The sequence below is a fragment of the Bufo bufo genome, chromosome 3 (assembly GCF_905171765.1).
Source record: "Bufo bufo chromosome 3, aBufBuf1.1, whole genome shotgun sequence".
Taxonomy (NCBI): domain Eukaryota; kingdom Metazoa; phylum Chordata; class Amphibia; order Anura; family Bufonidae; genus Bufo; species Bufo bufo.
In genome coordinates, this window is record NC_053391.1 from 479,557,779 (window position 1) to 479,574,140 (window position 16,362).

Here is a 16,362-nt window from a genome sequence, read left to right on the forward strand (position 1 = left end):
AAGTATATTTCAGGCAATAAGGTTAAGAGGTACTACAAAACTGGTACCCACAATTAGATTCGCCATATTAGGTATATTTACCCAGGATAGTAAAAACAAGATCTCAAAAGGTCAACACCTTTGGTGGTTGAAGGGGCTATTATTGGCCAAGGTCTTATTTCTCAGGAACTGGGGGCTGGACAAGGCCCCAGTCCTGGAAGAATGGAAAAGATATATGTGCAGAATAAAGGAATTTGAACGCATTAAATACAAAGAGGGAAAACAACGGAATTTATGGGATAAGATCTGGTTGGGGTGGGATTAATAAGGACTGTATGTATAAATTGCCCTCGTACGAATTGTACGGGTTATAACAGAAAAGCTGGTGGGAATCGCCCACTACCCTGACGACAACCGTGGTGGGGTGGGGGGTTGGGGTGGGGTGGGGGGTTTGGGTATGGGTGGGAATACGGTGGGGGGGGGACATAAGTATTATTCCTTTTTTGTTTCTTCTTTTTCTTATGTATCTGAGATCTCAATGTTTTAGCTTTATGTATTTTTTTTTTTTGCCGTGTTAGATCTTTGTAATACATCCATGTAGACATTGATATCTTATACCTTTATATGCTATTGTCCTCCTTCTTAGAAAACAATAAAGAAATATTTATATTAAAAAAAAAGTTACTTTTATTCAACCAGCAAGTAATTTTTTGACGGGAAATGACATAGGTGTCTCCCAAAAGATAATAAGACGACGTACAAGAGGCATCATTGTGGAAAAAAAACATTTCTCAGCTTTTATTTACATTTGAGCAAAAATTGTCCAGGACAAAATGATTCATACCCTTCTCAATAATCAGTAGAAAAGCCTTTATTGGCTATTACAGCAACCAAATGCTTCCTATAATTGCAGACCAGCTTTTTGCATGTCTCCACGGGTATTTTTGCCCATTCATCTTTAGCAATGAGCTCCAAATCTTTCAGGTTGGAGGGTCTTCTTGCCATCACCCTGATCTTTAGCTTCCTCCACAGATTCTCAATTGGATTCAAGTCTGGACCCTGGCTGGGCCACTCCAAAACGTTAATGTTGTTGTCTGCTAACCATTTCTTCATCACTTTTGCTGTGTGTTTTGGGTCATTGTCATGCTGAAATGTCCACTGGTGCCCAAGGCCAAGTTTCTCTGCAGACTGCCTGATGTTGTCGTTGAGAATCCTCATGTATTGCTCTTTTTTCATGGTGCCGTTTACTGTGATTAGGTTCCCTGGTCCATTGGCTGAAAAACACCCCCAAAGCATTAGGTTCCCACCACCATGTTTGACAGTGGGGATGGTGTTCTTTGGGTTGAAGGTTTCTCCTTTTTTACGCCAAATGAAGGAAACATCATTGTGACCAAACAATTACATTTTTGTTTCATCTGACCATAACACAGAAGACCAGAAGTCTTCTTCTTTGTCCAGATGAGCTTTTGCAAAGGCAAAGCGAGCTTTTGTGTGCCTTATCTGGAGAAGTGGAACCCAGCAGTGTGCAGTGTTCGTTGGATTGTCTGCCTTGAGACATTGCCACCAGCAGAGCCCAGATTCACCAGGATGGCCCTGGTGGTGATCCTTGGATTCTTTTTCACCTCTCTAACTATCCTCCTGGCCAGCACAGGTGTCACTTTTGGCTTCCGACCTCGTCCTCTGAGATTTTCCACAGTGCGGAACATCTTGTATTTTTTGCTCAAATGGAAATAAAAGCTGAGAAATGTTTTTTTCCCCCACAATAATGCCTCTTGTGCATCGTCTTTATTATCTTTTGGGAGACACCTACCGTATTTTTCGCCGTATAAGACGCACTTTTTCCCCCCCAAAAGTGGGGGGAAAATAGCAGTGCGTCTTATACGGCGAATGCTGCTGATTTTGCCGAGTTTTCAATGATACACCCGCCGCGATGCCGTGCAGTGGGTGTATCAGCTGTGAGGGAGGAGGGGCTGGGGGCCGGCATCTGCTTTTATAATGACAGCGGGGCCCGTGCAGTGACTGTATTCTACTACACGGTCCCCGCTCACTGTATATTATTGTATCTCTAATAGTAAATTGTTATGCATATAATCCCATAATGAGCGCTGTGTATTACTTACAACTACAGTACAAGCGCTCGCCGCTCGGTAGGTAGCAGAGAGGAGGGAGGAGGCAGGCGGGGAGGACGGGCTCTGGCAGAGTGAGTCATACGTCACGCGCCTGCGCCGCCTACTTTATGGATGAAGCAGGCGCGTGACGTATGACTCACTCTGCCAGAGCCCGTCCTCCCGGCCTGCCTCCTCCCTCCTCTCTGCTACCTACCGAGCGGCGAGCGCTTGTACTGTAGTTGTAAGTAATACACAGAGCTCATTATGGGATTATATGCATAACAATTTACTATTAGAGATACAATAATATACAGTGAGCGGGGCCCGTGTAGTAGAATACAGTCACTGCACGGGCCCCGCTGTCATTATAAAAGCAGATGCCGGCCCCCAGCCCCTGTATTGAGGGTCATTCACTACAGGGACACTTATGGAGGGGATCTGTGGATGACACATAGCATAAGATGCTATATATGTGTCATCCACAGATCCCCCCCATAACTGTCATCCACAGATCCTCATAACAGTGCCATCCAGAGACCCCAATAAGAGCCACCCACAGATCCCCCATAAGTGTCACCCACAGATCCCCCATAAGTGTCACCCACAGATCCCCCATAAGTGTCACCCACAGATCCCCCATAAGTGTCACCCACAGATCCCCCATAAGTGTCACCCACAGATCCCCCATAAGTGTCACCCACAGATCCCCCATAACAGTGCCATCCACAGATCCCCCATAACAGTGCCATCCACAGACCACAATTAGTTCAAAAGCACACCTTTTGGTTCAAAATATTTTTTTTCTTATTTTCCTCCTCAAAAACCTAGGTGCGTCTTATGTGCCGGTGCGTCTTATACGGCGAAAAATACGGTATGTCATTTCCCGTCAAAAAATTACTTGCTGGTTGAATAAAAGTAACTTTAAGTCAAAATTTGCCAGGGGTATGAATAATTATGGGCAGCACTGTATATATATATATATATATATATATATACAGTTACACTTTAAGCTGTACTGATAGATCACAATCTAGTCGATGGCCACAACTCATTTAGGATGCCCTGCATAATGAACCTATTTGCATGTTTATTCATTTACTGTGTTGGAAAAGATGAGTACAAAGTGTTGGAAACATAACATATACAGTATATCCAATGCACGGTGTTGCCATGTCTGTCATTTTTTTAGCTACTTTAGAGCCCTTCACTGGAGATTTGCTGAGGCAGCACTGTTACTTCATACTCATATTAAGGTTTCATTATATTTATGTGCTGCATTGAGGTGCTAATTCGCGGGGCAATAATGTGAAATATTTCTGTACTGTAAAATATGCCATATAGCCATACAGGGGACGTCCAACTTCTATGTGTGTTTTAAATGTTATAACATATGTTCAGGAATCATACATCTTAAACAATTTACTAAATTCATTTTCTGTTCTAAGCAAACTTCAGTTCAGCTACAACTAGATTTTCCATTCTGCAGTTAAAATTCAATTCAGGTAAAACAAGTAAAAAACGCCCTAGACAAGGCGCATTGCTTACCAGGAAGGGCGAAGCTTAAAATAAGACATGCAAAGATAGGGCAAATTTTGCCACAGAGTTAACCAACAATAAATGGTGTAAGGTAAGTTGAAAGTATCTAATAGGTCTGCAAGACAGGATAACTCTCTGCACCCTTGTCAACCACCCTGAGGTGCTTGTGCAAGCGTTGCATCTTCTTCATTGTTTTTCTTAATATTTTATTTTATTAAGCATCAGATACAATTGCAATAATCCACAACACATCTTCTGCGGAAGCCACCTTGACGCCTGGCAGATGGGCCCGACACACGTTTGATCAAATATGTGCGCTAAGAGCTTCCATTATAGTCAGTATTGTACCACTTTTATTTAGAATGACCCCCATTTCTTAGCTATATTGTTTGTATGTATAATGGTGTGCAGCCATTTTATTTTTTATAATCCTGCTTGTAAATGCCACATTGTTCTAATTAAATGAGGACAGTTCATCCAATAAAGGATAAAACCTTTAAAGGGAGTCTGTCACCACAATTTGCCCTTATAGACCACTTACACAGCACTATAGCATAACTATAGATTAGTCAAATGGTACCTTTGTCTTTTTGTTTGGATGTTCACCAGGGGCAAAAACTGAGTTTTATTCATATGTAAATGAGGGCTCGCAAGTGCCCAGGGGCAACGTTCGGGCTGTAAGTGCCCAGGCCGCTCTTCCTTCTTCTCACATAACCCCTCCCCAGCCTGTTGCTTGGCCCGCCTTGTAAGCCTCTTACGTCATCCAGTGTACTGGCCGACACCCTGCCGGCGCATGCGCACTGTCATGACCATTGTGGGCAGCAGCATCATTCCATGCAGTGCGCATGCGCGGGCGGGATATTGGCCAGTACACTGGATGACGTAAGAGGCTTACAGGGCGGGCCAAGCAACAGGCTGGGGAGGGGTTATGTGAGAAGAAGGAAGAGCGGCCTGGGCACTTACAGCCCGAACGTTGCCCCTGGGCACTTGCGAGCCCTCATTTACATATGAATAAAACTCAGTTTTTGCCCCTGGTGAACATCCAAACAAAAAGACAAAGGTACCATTTGACTGATCTATAGTTATGCTACAGTGCTATGTAAGTGGTCTATAAGGGCAAATTGTGGTGACAGACTCCCTTTAATTTAAATATCAAAGTATCCCCAAAGCTGTTATCATATACTGTGCTGCACCGATTAAAAGTACTGCCTGAGGACAGCATCAGCACCCCTAGAAACATGGTGTGAACCCCCTGGGGTACAGGAGCCACAGAGAATATATAGTCTAGGGAGCTTGTAGCACAGTAGATCTACTGTAGTTTCACAAACAGTAACATCATGACTACTGGAAGAAACGTCTGTTTTCTCATGCCTTTTAGGCCTCATGCACACGACCGTTGTTGTGTTCCGTTCCGCAAAATGGGGTTCCGTTGTTCCGTGATCCGTTTCCATTTTTGTTTCCGTCTGTCTTCCTTTATTTTTGGAGGACCACCAGACATAAAGGAAGGTAAAAAACAGTCTAAGACAGGTTTGCCATGCAAATGATAGGAATAAAACGGACGCGGACGCGTGAACGCGGATGACAATCTTGTGTGCCTCCGCGTTTTTTAGTGGTCCCATTGAATTGAATGGGTCCGCGAACCGTTTTCCGCGGACAAGAATAGGACAGGTTATATTTTTTTGACGGACTGGAACCACGGCTCACGGACGCGGATGGCAAACGGTGCACTATCTGCATTTTCAACAGCTCCATAGAAATGAATGGGTCCGCATCTGTAACGCTAAAATCGGCGGAACGGATGCGGAGACAAACAATGGTTGTGTGCATGAGGCTTTAATGTATACGTTTTTTTTCTTTATTTTTTTGCTGTATTCTACATGAAGGAAAATCATAGTGTGCTACACTTTTACGTCATTCTTCCCCCAATGTATATGTTAAACATGGGAGAAAACGTGATGTGAACTGCCCCTTACTGAAACTACAATGGAGTCTGTTCACTTTCGATTCGGGGTCCTGCTTTTTTTCTGCATGTAGGAATTTTTTTGTCTGGACTTTTTGATGCAATCTGCGAAGGAGACTCCAAATGGAGCCCCCAACGAAGATGTGAAGAAGCCCTTAATTGTTATACTTCAAAGTAGGGATAAGATAGCAATGCAAACATGTGCTTCTGCTTTTTACACTCCATAGGACAGCAATGGCGAACTTGTTACAGACCGAGTGCCAAAACTGCAACCCAAAACCCACTTATTTATCACTAAGTGGTAACACAGCAATATAGCCTGAACACTACAGTCCAATATATCATATCTTCCATGTACATTATCATTTAGCTATAATAGCCAGCCTACGTTCAATGCTCTGCCCATGCTGTTCATAGTGCGCCCTGTGCTGATGAATGGTAGGCATATTGATACACCATAGACTTTTTCCAGGTCCCAGGTGCCCACAGAGAGGGATCTGAGTGCCACCTCTGGCACCCGTGCCACAGGTTCGCCACTACTGCCATAGGGTTCATAAGTAATATGACTCAGCAATGCTGAACACATGATTGGCAAATATATATACAGCATAGATGATAGATAGATAGATAGATAGATAGATAGATAGATAGATAGATAGATAGATAGGAAAAGACGAACCGCAGCACATCATTTGGTGAAAAGGACACACAATTTTGCCAATTGGATGTGCTGAGGTTCATCTTTTCCTATTTGTCGTTGATGTTGGTATGCATCTGACTGCTGGCACTTCGTTTACTGCTTTACTACTGTTGGTGCTGCTCTGATTTTTATTTTTAGATAGATAGATAGAAACTGTGGATAGAAGATAGATAAAAGATGGATGGATAGATAGATATTACATAGATACTGTAGATAGAAGATAGATAGATAGATAATGGATGGATAGATAGACAGATAGATAGATAATGGATGGATAAATAGATAGATGATGGATAGATAGATAGATAGATAGATAGATAGATAGATAGATAGATAGATAGATAGATAGGTAGAAGGATAGATAGATAGATACAATAGATGTATAGATAGATAGATAGATAATGGATGGATAGATAGATAGACAGACAGATAGATAATGGATGGATAAATAGATAGATGATGGATAGATAGATAGATAGATAGATAGATAGATAGATAGATAGATAGATAGATAGATAGACAGATAATGGATGGATAAATATATAGATAGATAATGGATGGATAGATAGATAGATAGATAGATAGATAGATAGATAGATAGATAATGGATGGATAGATAGAAGATAGATAGATAGATAGATAGATAGATAGATAGATAGATAGATAGGAGATAGATAGATACTGTAGATAGATAATGGATGTATAGATAGATAGATAGATAGATAGATAGATAGATAGATAATGGATGGATAGATAGATAGAAGATAGATAGATAGATAGATAATAGATGGATGGATAGATAGATAGATAGATAGATAGATAGATAGATAGATAGAAACTGTGGATAGAAGATAGATAAAAGATGGATGGATAGATAGATATTACATAGATACTGTAGATAGAAGATAGATAGATAATGGATGGATAGATAGACAGATAGATGGATAATGGATGGATAAATAGATAGATAGATAGATAGATAGATAGATAGATAGATAGATAGATAGACAGGTAGATAGATAGATAGATAGACAGATAGATAATGGATGGATAAATAGATAGATAGATAGATAGATACTGTAGATAAATAGATAATGGATGGATAGATAGATACTGTAGATAGAAGATAGATAGAAGATAGATAGATAATGGATGGATAGATAGATAGATAATAGTAGATAGATAGATAGATAGATAGATAGATAGATAGATAGATAATGGATGGATAGATAGAAGATAGATAGATAGATAGATAGATAGATAATAGATGGATGGATAGAAGATAGATAGATAGATAGATAGATAGATAGATAGATAGATAGATAGATAGATACTGTAGATAGATAGATAATAGATGGATGGATAGATAGATAGATAGATAGATAGATAGATAGATAGATAGATAGATAATGGATGGATAGATAGAAGATATATAGATAGATAGATAGATAATAGATGGATGGATAGATAGATAGATAGATAGACAGATAGATAGATACTGTAGATAGAAGATAGATACTGTAGATAGATAGATAATAGATGGATGGATAGATAGATAGATAGATAGATAGATAGATAGATAATAGATAGATAGATAGATAGATAGATAGATAGATAGATAATAGATAGATAGATAGATACTGTAGATAGAAGATAGGTCGATCTTCACTGTGCTGTTGCAGACTATAATAAGGCTAATTCCTATACCTCCTATAAAGGCCATCCCCACGTCCAGCAGAGCTCCTGGAAGACTACAGACTCTGGTGCCAGCACGTGTCTCCTCAGAGCTGACTGATGCCAGCCCCTATTCCATTGTGTCTCCTGCAGGACTTGGACCAGCTCAGTAATCAGAGGGTCCCCCCTCCTCCAGGACAGGAGCAGATGACGCCCTCCCTCCACACAGGATAAGAGGATGAGGAGCTCCGTCTGATCCCGCAGCCTGCCCGTCTTCCACCCTGGCTTCAGGGACTTGCTATGGATGCTGAGTGTTTGGAGTGTGTGCCCTGTGTGCAGCCTGAGCTCCCCGCTGCAGAGGAGGAGGACAGCAGGGAGGGAGCTGATGAAACTGTGGGTGATGAGGAAGGAGAGCAGCAGGATGTGCCAGAGCCCCAGTCTCCCCAGACCCCTGCACTGGGGGGCGATGAGAAGGGTAAGTGCACAGTGACCTCACCCCCTCCACAAGCTGATGCATCTGCCTTCTCTGATCACTGCAGGGTGAGGAGCCCCCAGGACATCCATACTGGACCCCAATACTACCCTCCAGATAATAATTCCTCCATCCATGGTCTGACTTTATGTATTCATAAAGCATGTAGAAGCCTAGAGGCTGGCCAACAGGAGCCGCAGATCACAGGGCTGCAGACTACTTGTAGATGCCACCAGAACTTGGTCTACCAGCTTCAGGCACAGTGATGAAGAGTCCTGGGTAAACATGGAGGCTGTTCCTGGATGGTAATGAGGCCATGCAGATCTGGAATCTATGCCCCAGGAATGATGATGAGCCTCAGGGTGGCTTCATAGTGATCATTAATGATGCACTGTATTATTTCCCCAGAATATTAGATCAGTTTTCTATTAGACATCAGCATTCCACCAAAAATCCACCTAGAAATTTTATGTACTGTATGTTCAAATTTTACTGTCTTGAACACTTTAATCGTCAGCTTGAGTTTTCCTGGCCATTTACTGAGCTGTCTGCCCCACATGATAGCTTTTACAGTAATGAAATGAGATGTCACCTACAGCTTTTCACAGACCCAAAATGGCATAGTACACGACAATGTGACAAACGTGAATTCCTTGACAATGCAGGTTCATGTCATTCAGAATCTGTGAAAAGCTGAGTAATAATACCGAGTCCTGTAACTAGTGTGACCAGTATACAATGTACAGAATATGGAAGAGGTTTGTGGGAAAGCTGAATTTTCTGACTTATTTCTTTAGTGGATATATGAGATAGATAGATAGTGTAGATAGATAGATATAAGATAGATAGATAGATAGATAGATAGACAGATAGATAGATAGACAGATAGATAGATAGACAGATAGATAGACAGATAGAGAAACGAACTCCACGGCACTTCCCCCCAAAAAACGTGTGTTTATTCACCAAATAGCAGCAACGTTTCAGTCCTCTCAATGGGACCTTTCTCAAGTTGTCACTGCTTGAGAAAGGTCCCATTGAGACGACTGAAACATTGCTGCTATTTGGTGAATAAACACACGTTTTTTTTGGGAAGTGCAGTGGAGTTCGTTTTTCTACTCGTTATATGGTTGGTGGATCGCCTTTACAGCCGCTGGCACCCCTTTTCTACTTGTCGCTTGCTGTGCTGCCTGAATATTTTGCTTATTGTAGATAGATAGATAGATTATAGATAGATAGATAGATAGATAGATAGATAGATAGACAGAATATTATAGATAGATAGATTGATAGATAGACAGAAGATTATAGATAGATAGACACAATATATTTACAAATAATCTATTAAGTTATATATACACTGAACAAAAATATAAACGCAACACTTTCGGTTTTGCTCCCATTTTGCATGAGCTGAACTCAAACATCTGAACCATTTTCTACATACACAAAAGACCCATTACTCTCAAATATTGCTCACAAATCTGTCTAGATCTGTGTTAGTGAGCACTTCTCCTTTGCCGAGATAATCCATCCCACCTCACAGGTGTGGCATATCAAGGTGCTGATTAGACAGCATGAATGTTGCACAGGTGTGTCTTAGACTGCCCACAATAAAAGGCCACTGAAATGTGCACAGTTTTGCGTTACTGGGGGGGTAGGGGGGGGGGGTCAGAAAACCAGTCAGTACCTCGTGTGGCCACCATTTGCCTCACGCAGTGCAACACATCTCCGTCGCATAGAATTGATCAGGTTGTTGATTGTAGCCTGTAGAATGTTGGTCCACTCCTCTTCAATACCAAATGGTGGCCACACCAGATACTGACTGGTTTTCTGACCCCCCCACCCCCTCAGTAAGGCAAAACTGTGCACATTTCAGAGTGGCATTTTATTGTGGACAGTCTAAGGCACACCTGTGCAATATTCATGCTGTCTAATTAACACCTTGATGTGCCACACCTGTGACGTGGGATGGATTATCTCAGCAAAGGAGAAGTGCTCAGATTTGTGAACAATATTTGAGAGTAATGGGTCTTTTGTGTATGTAGAAAATGTTTCAGATCTTTGAGTTCAGCTCATGCAAAATGGGAGCAAAACCAAAAGTGTTGTGTTTAGATTTTTGTTCAGTGTTTTTTAAGTGAAACACTTATTGTAAACAAAGGAAAATCAGAGTTATCATTAGGGGAGAGACAGACTGTAACACGAGGGAAGGAATATGGAAGGACAAGAAAATAAATAGATAAATAATCCATTAAGTATGTACAAGGGAGAGAAGAAAGAGAAAAAAAAAAATATTTTTTTATTTTTTAATGAAATGATAAAGGAGCTCTCCATTAGGCTAAAAGAGCTTGGTATTCCGGTGTGTTCTGGAAGACAAACCATGGGGTCCATGCCGAAATACATGCCTCGCGGGAGTTTTTCAGGAGAGCAGTGAGTTCCTCCATTCTCTGAATATCTTCCACCTTGTTGATCCAAAGGTCCATGGAGGGTGGGATGCAGGCTCTAGCTGCGCTGTCTTTTTACTCCAAAGAAGCCGGAGAATGGAGGACCTTTTCTCTGGCGTGTTCAGCCCATTGGTGTTGATAGATGCAAAGTTCATGGCAGAAATCCTTCAAAAAAAAAAATGAAAAGAAGGAGGGGCGGGGAAAGAGGGGGTAAAGGGAAAGAAAAACGAGAGGACGGGAAAGACAACACACAAAAGTGAACTTAGAAGAAGAACACTATAGGGTAGCTTTGTAAGCCAAATACCCGATCCAGCTAATCCAGGGCGGGTAAAATAACAGTAACCAAAACTTGTGGAATAAACACCACTTAGCAAATCTCTGCGAGCCCACAGGTGCGTATCATTATCAGGGTTCAACTCGAGACATCTGGTATGAGTTGGATTTGAGCCCCTGCAAACATTGTAGGACCCTGTCTCCATGCCCGTTGTAAAATCTCCTCTTTTTCACTGAAAAAGTGAACCCTGCATAAGACATCTCTAGGAGCCGGGTTCTCCTGTTGTCTGGAACCCAACACTCTATGTACTTTCTCCAATCCAATCACTGCATCTGGTGATCTGGAGAGAAGGATGTTGAAGATGCAGGTTACAGCTTTCTGTAGGTCAGAAGCGGCCACCTCTTCTAGTATCCCACGTAGTTTGATATTGTTGCGTCGACCCACTATTTTTTGGTCGTCTACTTGTAGAAGTATCTGTCTGTTCAAAGCCCTCTATGTCGCCATAGTTTCTTGAACTGTGGCAAGGTGAGATTCTAATGCAGAAGTGACCTGCACCTGAGTAGATAATTGAGTAAAAATATTGCACAGGTCTGTCTTGATGGCCGCAATGCCCTGATCTTGCTTGGATTTAACCCGTAAAATAATGGAATACATGTCGTGTTTAGTAGGTAGGCTACTAATGAGGGTCCAGATATCCTTTAATTTCAGGCGCTTGGATCTTCTGCTGCCCGAGGAGGAGGCCGAGGATGAGGACTCAGAGACATCAGAGCCAGTAGGGGTCTGAAAGATTGCTGGGGTAGACGGGTGGTCTAAAATGGTGTCAGACACAGAATGGGGCCTGCGACTGGTGTCCGGAACAAAGTCCCTTGCAGTAGGATAGAGGGTGCAACCTATCCTTAGGCTGTGAGGTCATGTCTCCAGCATTATTCATAGAGGTCGACAGCATGGAAGTTTTGGGCACAGGAGGATCTGAGAGGTGCGCAGGTGAGGTGTCACTCACCAGGCCTAGCGAGGCGGCTGTGTCCTCCGTCAATGATTCTCCTTGAGGCATGCAAAAGAGGGGCACCGGTGTCGGTGAAACTGATGCTGGGAGCCGAGGGACCGTCTGCTCTGGGGTTGAGGAGCTGCTGTGGTTAGCGGTGCTTGGCTGCGCTGCTGTTGTGGCTGCTCGCTCTCCAGTCGGCGCTATCTTGGAATCTGCCGCCGGGCGCGCTGTGGACAGAGTTTGGCTGAAGTAACGCACAATATGGGGCTTTGGGGCCAGAAAAGAGGTGCCCCGACGACCGGAGCGTCTGACCATCCTCCCTCAATTACAGAAATACGGATGGATATGGCCAAGGGTGAGATGAAAGGGCCCAGGGTATGGGAGCTATGCAATGTGCGTCCTCACGGCAGCATGCTCAGCCCACACCCCCCTTTACTAGTTTCTTTATAATCATATATTGTGCCTGTGAATAAATCAGTACTGTATTAGCTTTCTAAGCATAGAAAACCTCCATTCTCAACATGGTAAGTAGTCTATATGATATGTACATGCTAGCACACAGCTCTAGGACACAGCTCTGCACTCAGCATGCTGATGTCTAGCCCTGTCAATCAAGGGGAGAGAGGATGTGCACAACACAGGGGTGTTAAAAAAGCAGAGCTCCAAGGATTCAGCACGCCCAGTGGTGCGCCAATATGCTAATTTGCATACGAATGAAAATGCAGATATCTCTGCAGCTGTTTAACATACAGACAAAAGAAAGGTACTGTTTTAATCAGCATGATCAGTGCTTGAAGTGGGCCGGAACGCGGCGGTACTCAGTACCGCCACTTCCAAAAATTGCCCTGGAGAGTACCAGCACCTCTCCGTGCGCCCAGTACGTGGGTTTCCGGTACCGGAGCGCAGCGGAGAGCTGGCAGTATCTCCTCCCTAATGTCGTTGGCTGGGCAGCTAGTGGAGGGGGGCGGGTCGTTGCAGAGTACGGCTCAGGCTGGCGCAGGCAGGGAGTTGACCTCACGTTAGGTGACGTCAACTCCTTCCCGCGCGCCTGTGACTGAGGAGCGATCAGTGCGGCGACCAGTGACTGGTCCTCCTTGGAGTCAGGAGTCGGACGGTGCAGCAAAGAACATCGACTTTGCTTTGGAATCCAACTTCTGAAGAGTACTGGTGAGTGACAGGCACCCCCCCTCCCCCCACACACATTAGTTCCTCTCTGTACCAGTACCCCCCCCCCCCCTGGCAGGGGGGTACTGGTACAGAGAGGAATTAATGTGTGTGATGAGGGGGGGGGGGGGGGTCTGATGTGCAGGGGGGTACTGGTACAGAGAGGAACGAATGTGCGGTGGTGGGGGGGGGGGGGTACTGGTACATAGAGGAACTAATATATATGTGTCTGATGGGTGGGTCTGATGTGTAGGGGGCCCCTGCACATCAGACCCCCCCATCACACACATATATATTAGTTCCTCTATGTACCAGGACCCCCCCCACCACCGCACATTCGTTCCTCTCTGTACCAGTACCCCCCTGCACATCAGACCCCCCCCCCCCTCATCACACACATTAGTTCCTCTCTTTACCAGTACCCCCCCCCCACCACCACCACACATTAGTGCCTCTCTGTACCAGTACCCCTCTGCACATCAGACCCCCCATCACACACATATATATTAGTTCCTCTATGTACCAGGACCCCCCCCCACCACCGCACATTCGTTCCTCTCTGTACCAGTACCCCCCTGCACATCAGACCCCCCCCCCCCCTCATCACACACATTAGTTCCTCTCTTTACCAGTACCCCCCCCCACCACCACCACCACACATTAGTGCCTCTCTGTACCAGTACCCCTCTGCACATCAGACCCCCCATCACACACATATATATTAGTTCCTCTATGTACCAGTACCCCCCCCCCCCACCACCGCACATTCGTTCCTCTCTGAACCAGTACCCCCCTGCACATCAGACCCCCCCTCATCACACACACACACACACATTAATTCCTCTCTGTACCAGTACCCCCCTGGCAGGGGGGTACTGGTACAGAGAGGAATTAATGTGTGTGTGTGTGATGAGTGGGGGGGGGGGTCTGATGTGCAGGGGGGTACTGGTACAGAGAGGAACGAATGTGCGGTGGTGGGGGGGGTACTGTACTGGTACATAGAGGAACTAATATATATGTGTGTGATGGGGGGGTCTGATGTGCAGGGGGGGGGGAGCACCGGCGCCTAATAGAGTACCGGCACCTCTTTTGGCCCACTTAAAGCACTGAGCATGATCAACCCTACCAGGCAGTATTCCTGGTTTAATAGGCTTGATCATGCTGAAAGAGGCTTTTTAAGCTCTATTTACATCTTGTTTTTTTAGGGACATCAGAGGTATATGGCAAGAATATTGCTCAGTGTATACCACCAATTTCTCTGTACACTAGCCATTGACTTCCATGGTAAAAACATGTATAACTGCAGATATTTATTACTGTGTCCCTCTGCATAGAAAATAACATCATACTGGCATAGTCTGAAGGCCTGTGGATCCAAAAAAGTATACGTTGGGGAATAATCCCAACAGCCACTTCCCAGGGAGTCGCTCCAGCCACACAACTATACTTGCACTTTGAGTCCCTGTGAGAAAAGTGACAAATGTTTGTCATTGCCATATAACGCCAACGTGCCTAAAAAATGTGATATGGGAATTTACACAGAAAAACCATAGGGGTTTAGAGGGTATGTGATACAGGGCTGAATGCAGTTTTTGAAGGGTGCAATGCAGTTTTTGAAGGGTGCAAGTGCCCCAGGGTAATGGCACAGTAGTCAATTAAGCCTTGTGGGAACCAATGCTCCTGCCCTGCAGTAGAGGGCAGGAATCTACAGTGTTAGTTGCCCATCGGTAACTTCCTCCTAGTGGAAGAGGAGTGTGGCATGAGTGTGGAGGGGCAAATGATTGGCAATGGAGAATGTTTGGCTTTAACTTTATGAGGACTCTATAGTAGATAAAATGTGGGCCTCTCTAGTGCTGTCAAGGGCTACTGGATGTGTGTGTGTACACTATGACCGGCATTGATATAGGTTAGCTGTAGTTATGTGTATGTATGTAGCAGACAAATGTGCACACATCTGTGGTGTGAGTGCGCATGTGCATGTGTGTCTTTGTAAACCCACTGTTACTCAGTGGGTGTGGAACTTCTGTGACAACTGAACAGATTTGACTAAGGCCTCATGCACATGACCGTGTACTGGCCGTACCTGTGCTGCGGACCACAGATTGGGGTCCCAGAGTGCCCGCCGTATGCGCCCATTCACTTGAATAGGGTTCGTGATCTGCACCGACAGATGGGGTCCACGATCCGCCTCCGATAGCCTCTGTTCCGCACCGCACTGTATCTTCCAGATTGCAGACCCATTCAAGTAAATGTTTGTGGGCTGCAATACAAGCATGGACCTGCTACAGTCGTGTGCATGAGGCCTTAGGGCTACTCCTAAGGGCATTATCCTGTAAGTGGTGATCCAAGTGAAATGTTTTTTGTTGTTTAGTATAATAGTTGCAATTCCTTCATTATTATCACAAAAAGTTGTATTTTCTTATAGATGTCAAATGTCACTTCGAACAATCTGTCCAACCCCGCAAGGAATGGGCTCCCACTGTCTACACCTGTTTTGGTAAAGAACGTCTCTGGTGTGCAGGGTATGAAATTATTGTTCAGGAATCCATTGAAGACTACGGAGGAGTGATCTGGCCAGCAGTGAGTAACACATTTGTCAATCATGTATGTGTACTATGTGTATTATTGTGTAAGTAACTAAAACAAATACCGTATTTTTCGCCCTATAAGACTAACCTGCCCATAAGACGCATCTAGGTTTGCGTCTTATGAGGAGGACAGTAAGACAGTAAGAAACAGTAAGGAAAAAAAAAAATTCTTTAGACCTCAGATCAGACCACTAAACAGACCCCCAATGTTAATCAGACCTCAGCTCACAGCCCCAATCAGACCTCCAATGTTAATTACACCCTCAATCAGACCTCAGATCAGACCCCTAATGTTAATAAGACCCGCATAAGACCTCAGATCACACCCACAATCAGACCTCAGCTCAGACCCCAGTGTGAATGACCCCCAATCAGACCTCAGATCAGATGCCCATACCTCAGATGAGACCCCCATAACTCAGATCAGACCCCCAAGCCTCAGATCAGACCCCCATGCCGCAGAGCAAATAAAATAAAA

General features: G+C 44.1%; 1 protein-coding gene across 2 annotated transcripts in view; it reads left to right on the forward strand.

Moving 5' to 3' along the window:
• The window catches only part of LOC120995820 (protein-lysine methyltransferase METTL21C-like), a 92,768-nt gene that overhangs the window by 53,307 nt on the left and 23,099 nt on the right, over window positions 1-16,362 (forward strand). For both annotated transcript variants that reach the window (XM_040425254.1, XM_040425253.1), the window contains exons 2-3: window positions 8,111-8,432; window positions 15,722-15,876. In XM_040425254.1, the coding sequence (XP_040281188.1) occupies window positions 8,258-8,432; window positions 15,722-15,876 (330 nt within the window). In that variant the 5' untranslated portion in view covers window positions 8,111-8,257. The remainder of the gene's footprint in view (window positions 1-8,110; window positions 8,433-15,721; window positions 15,877-16,362) is intronic.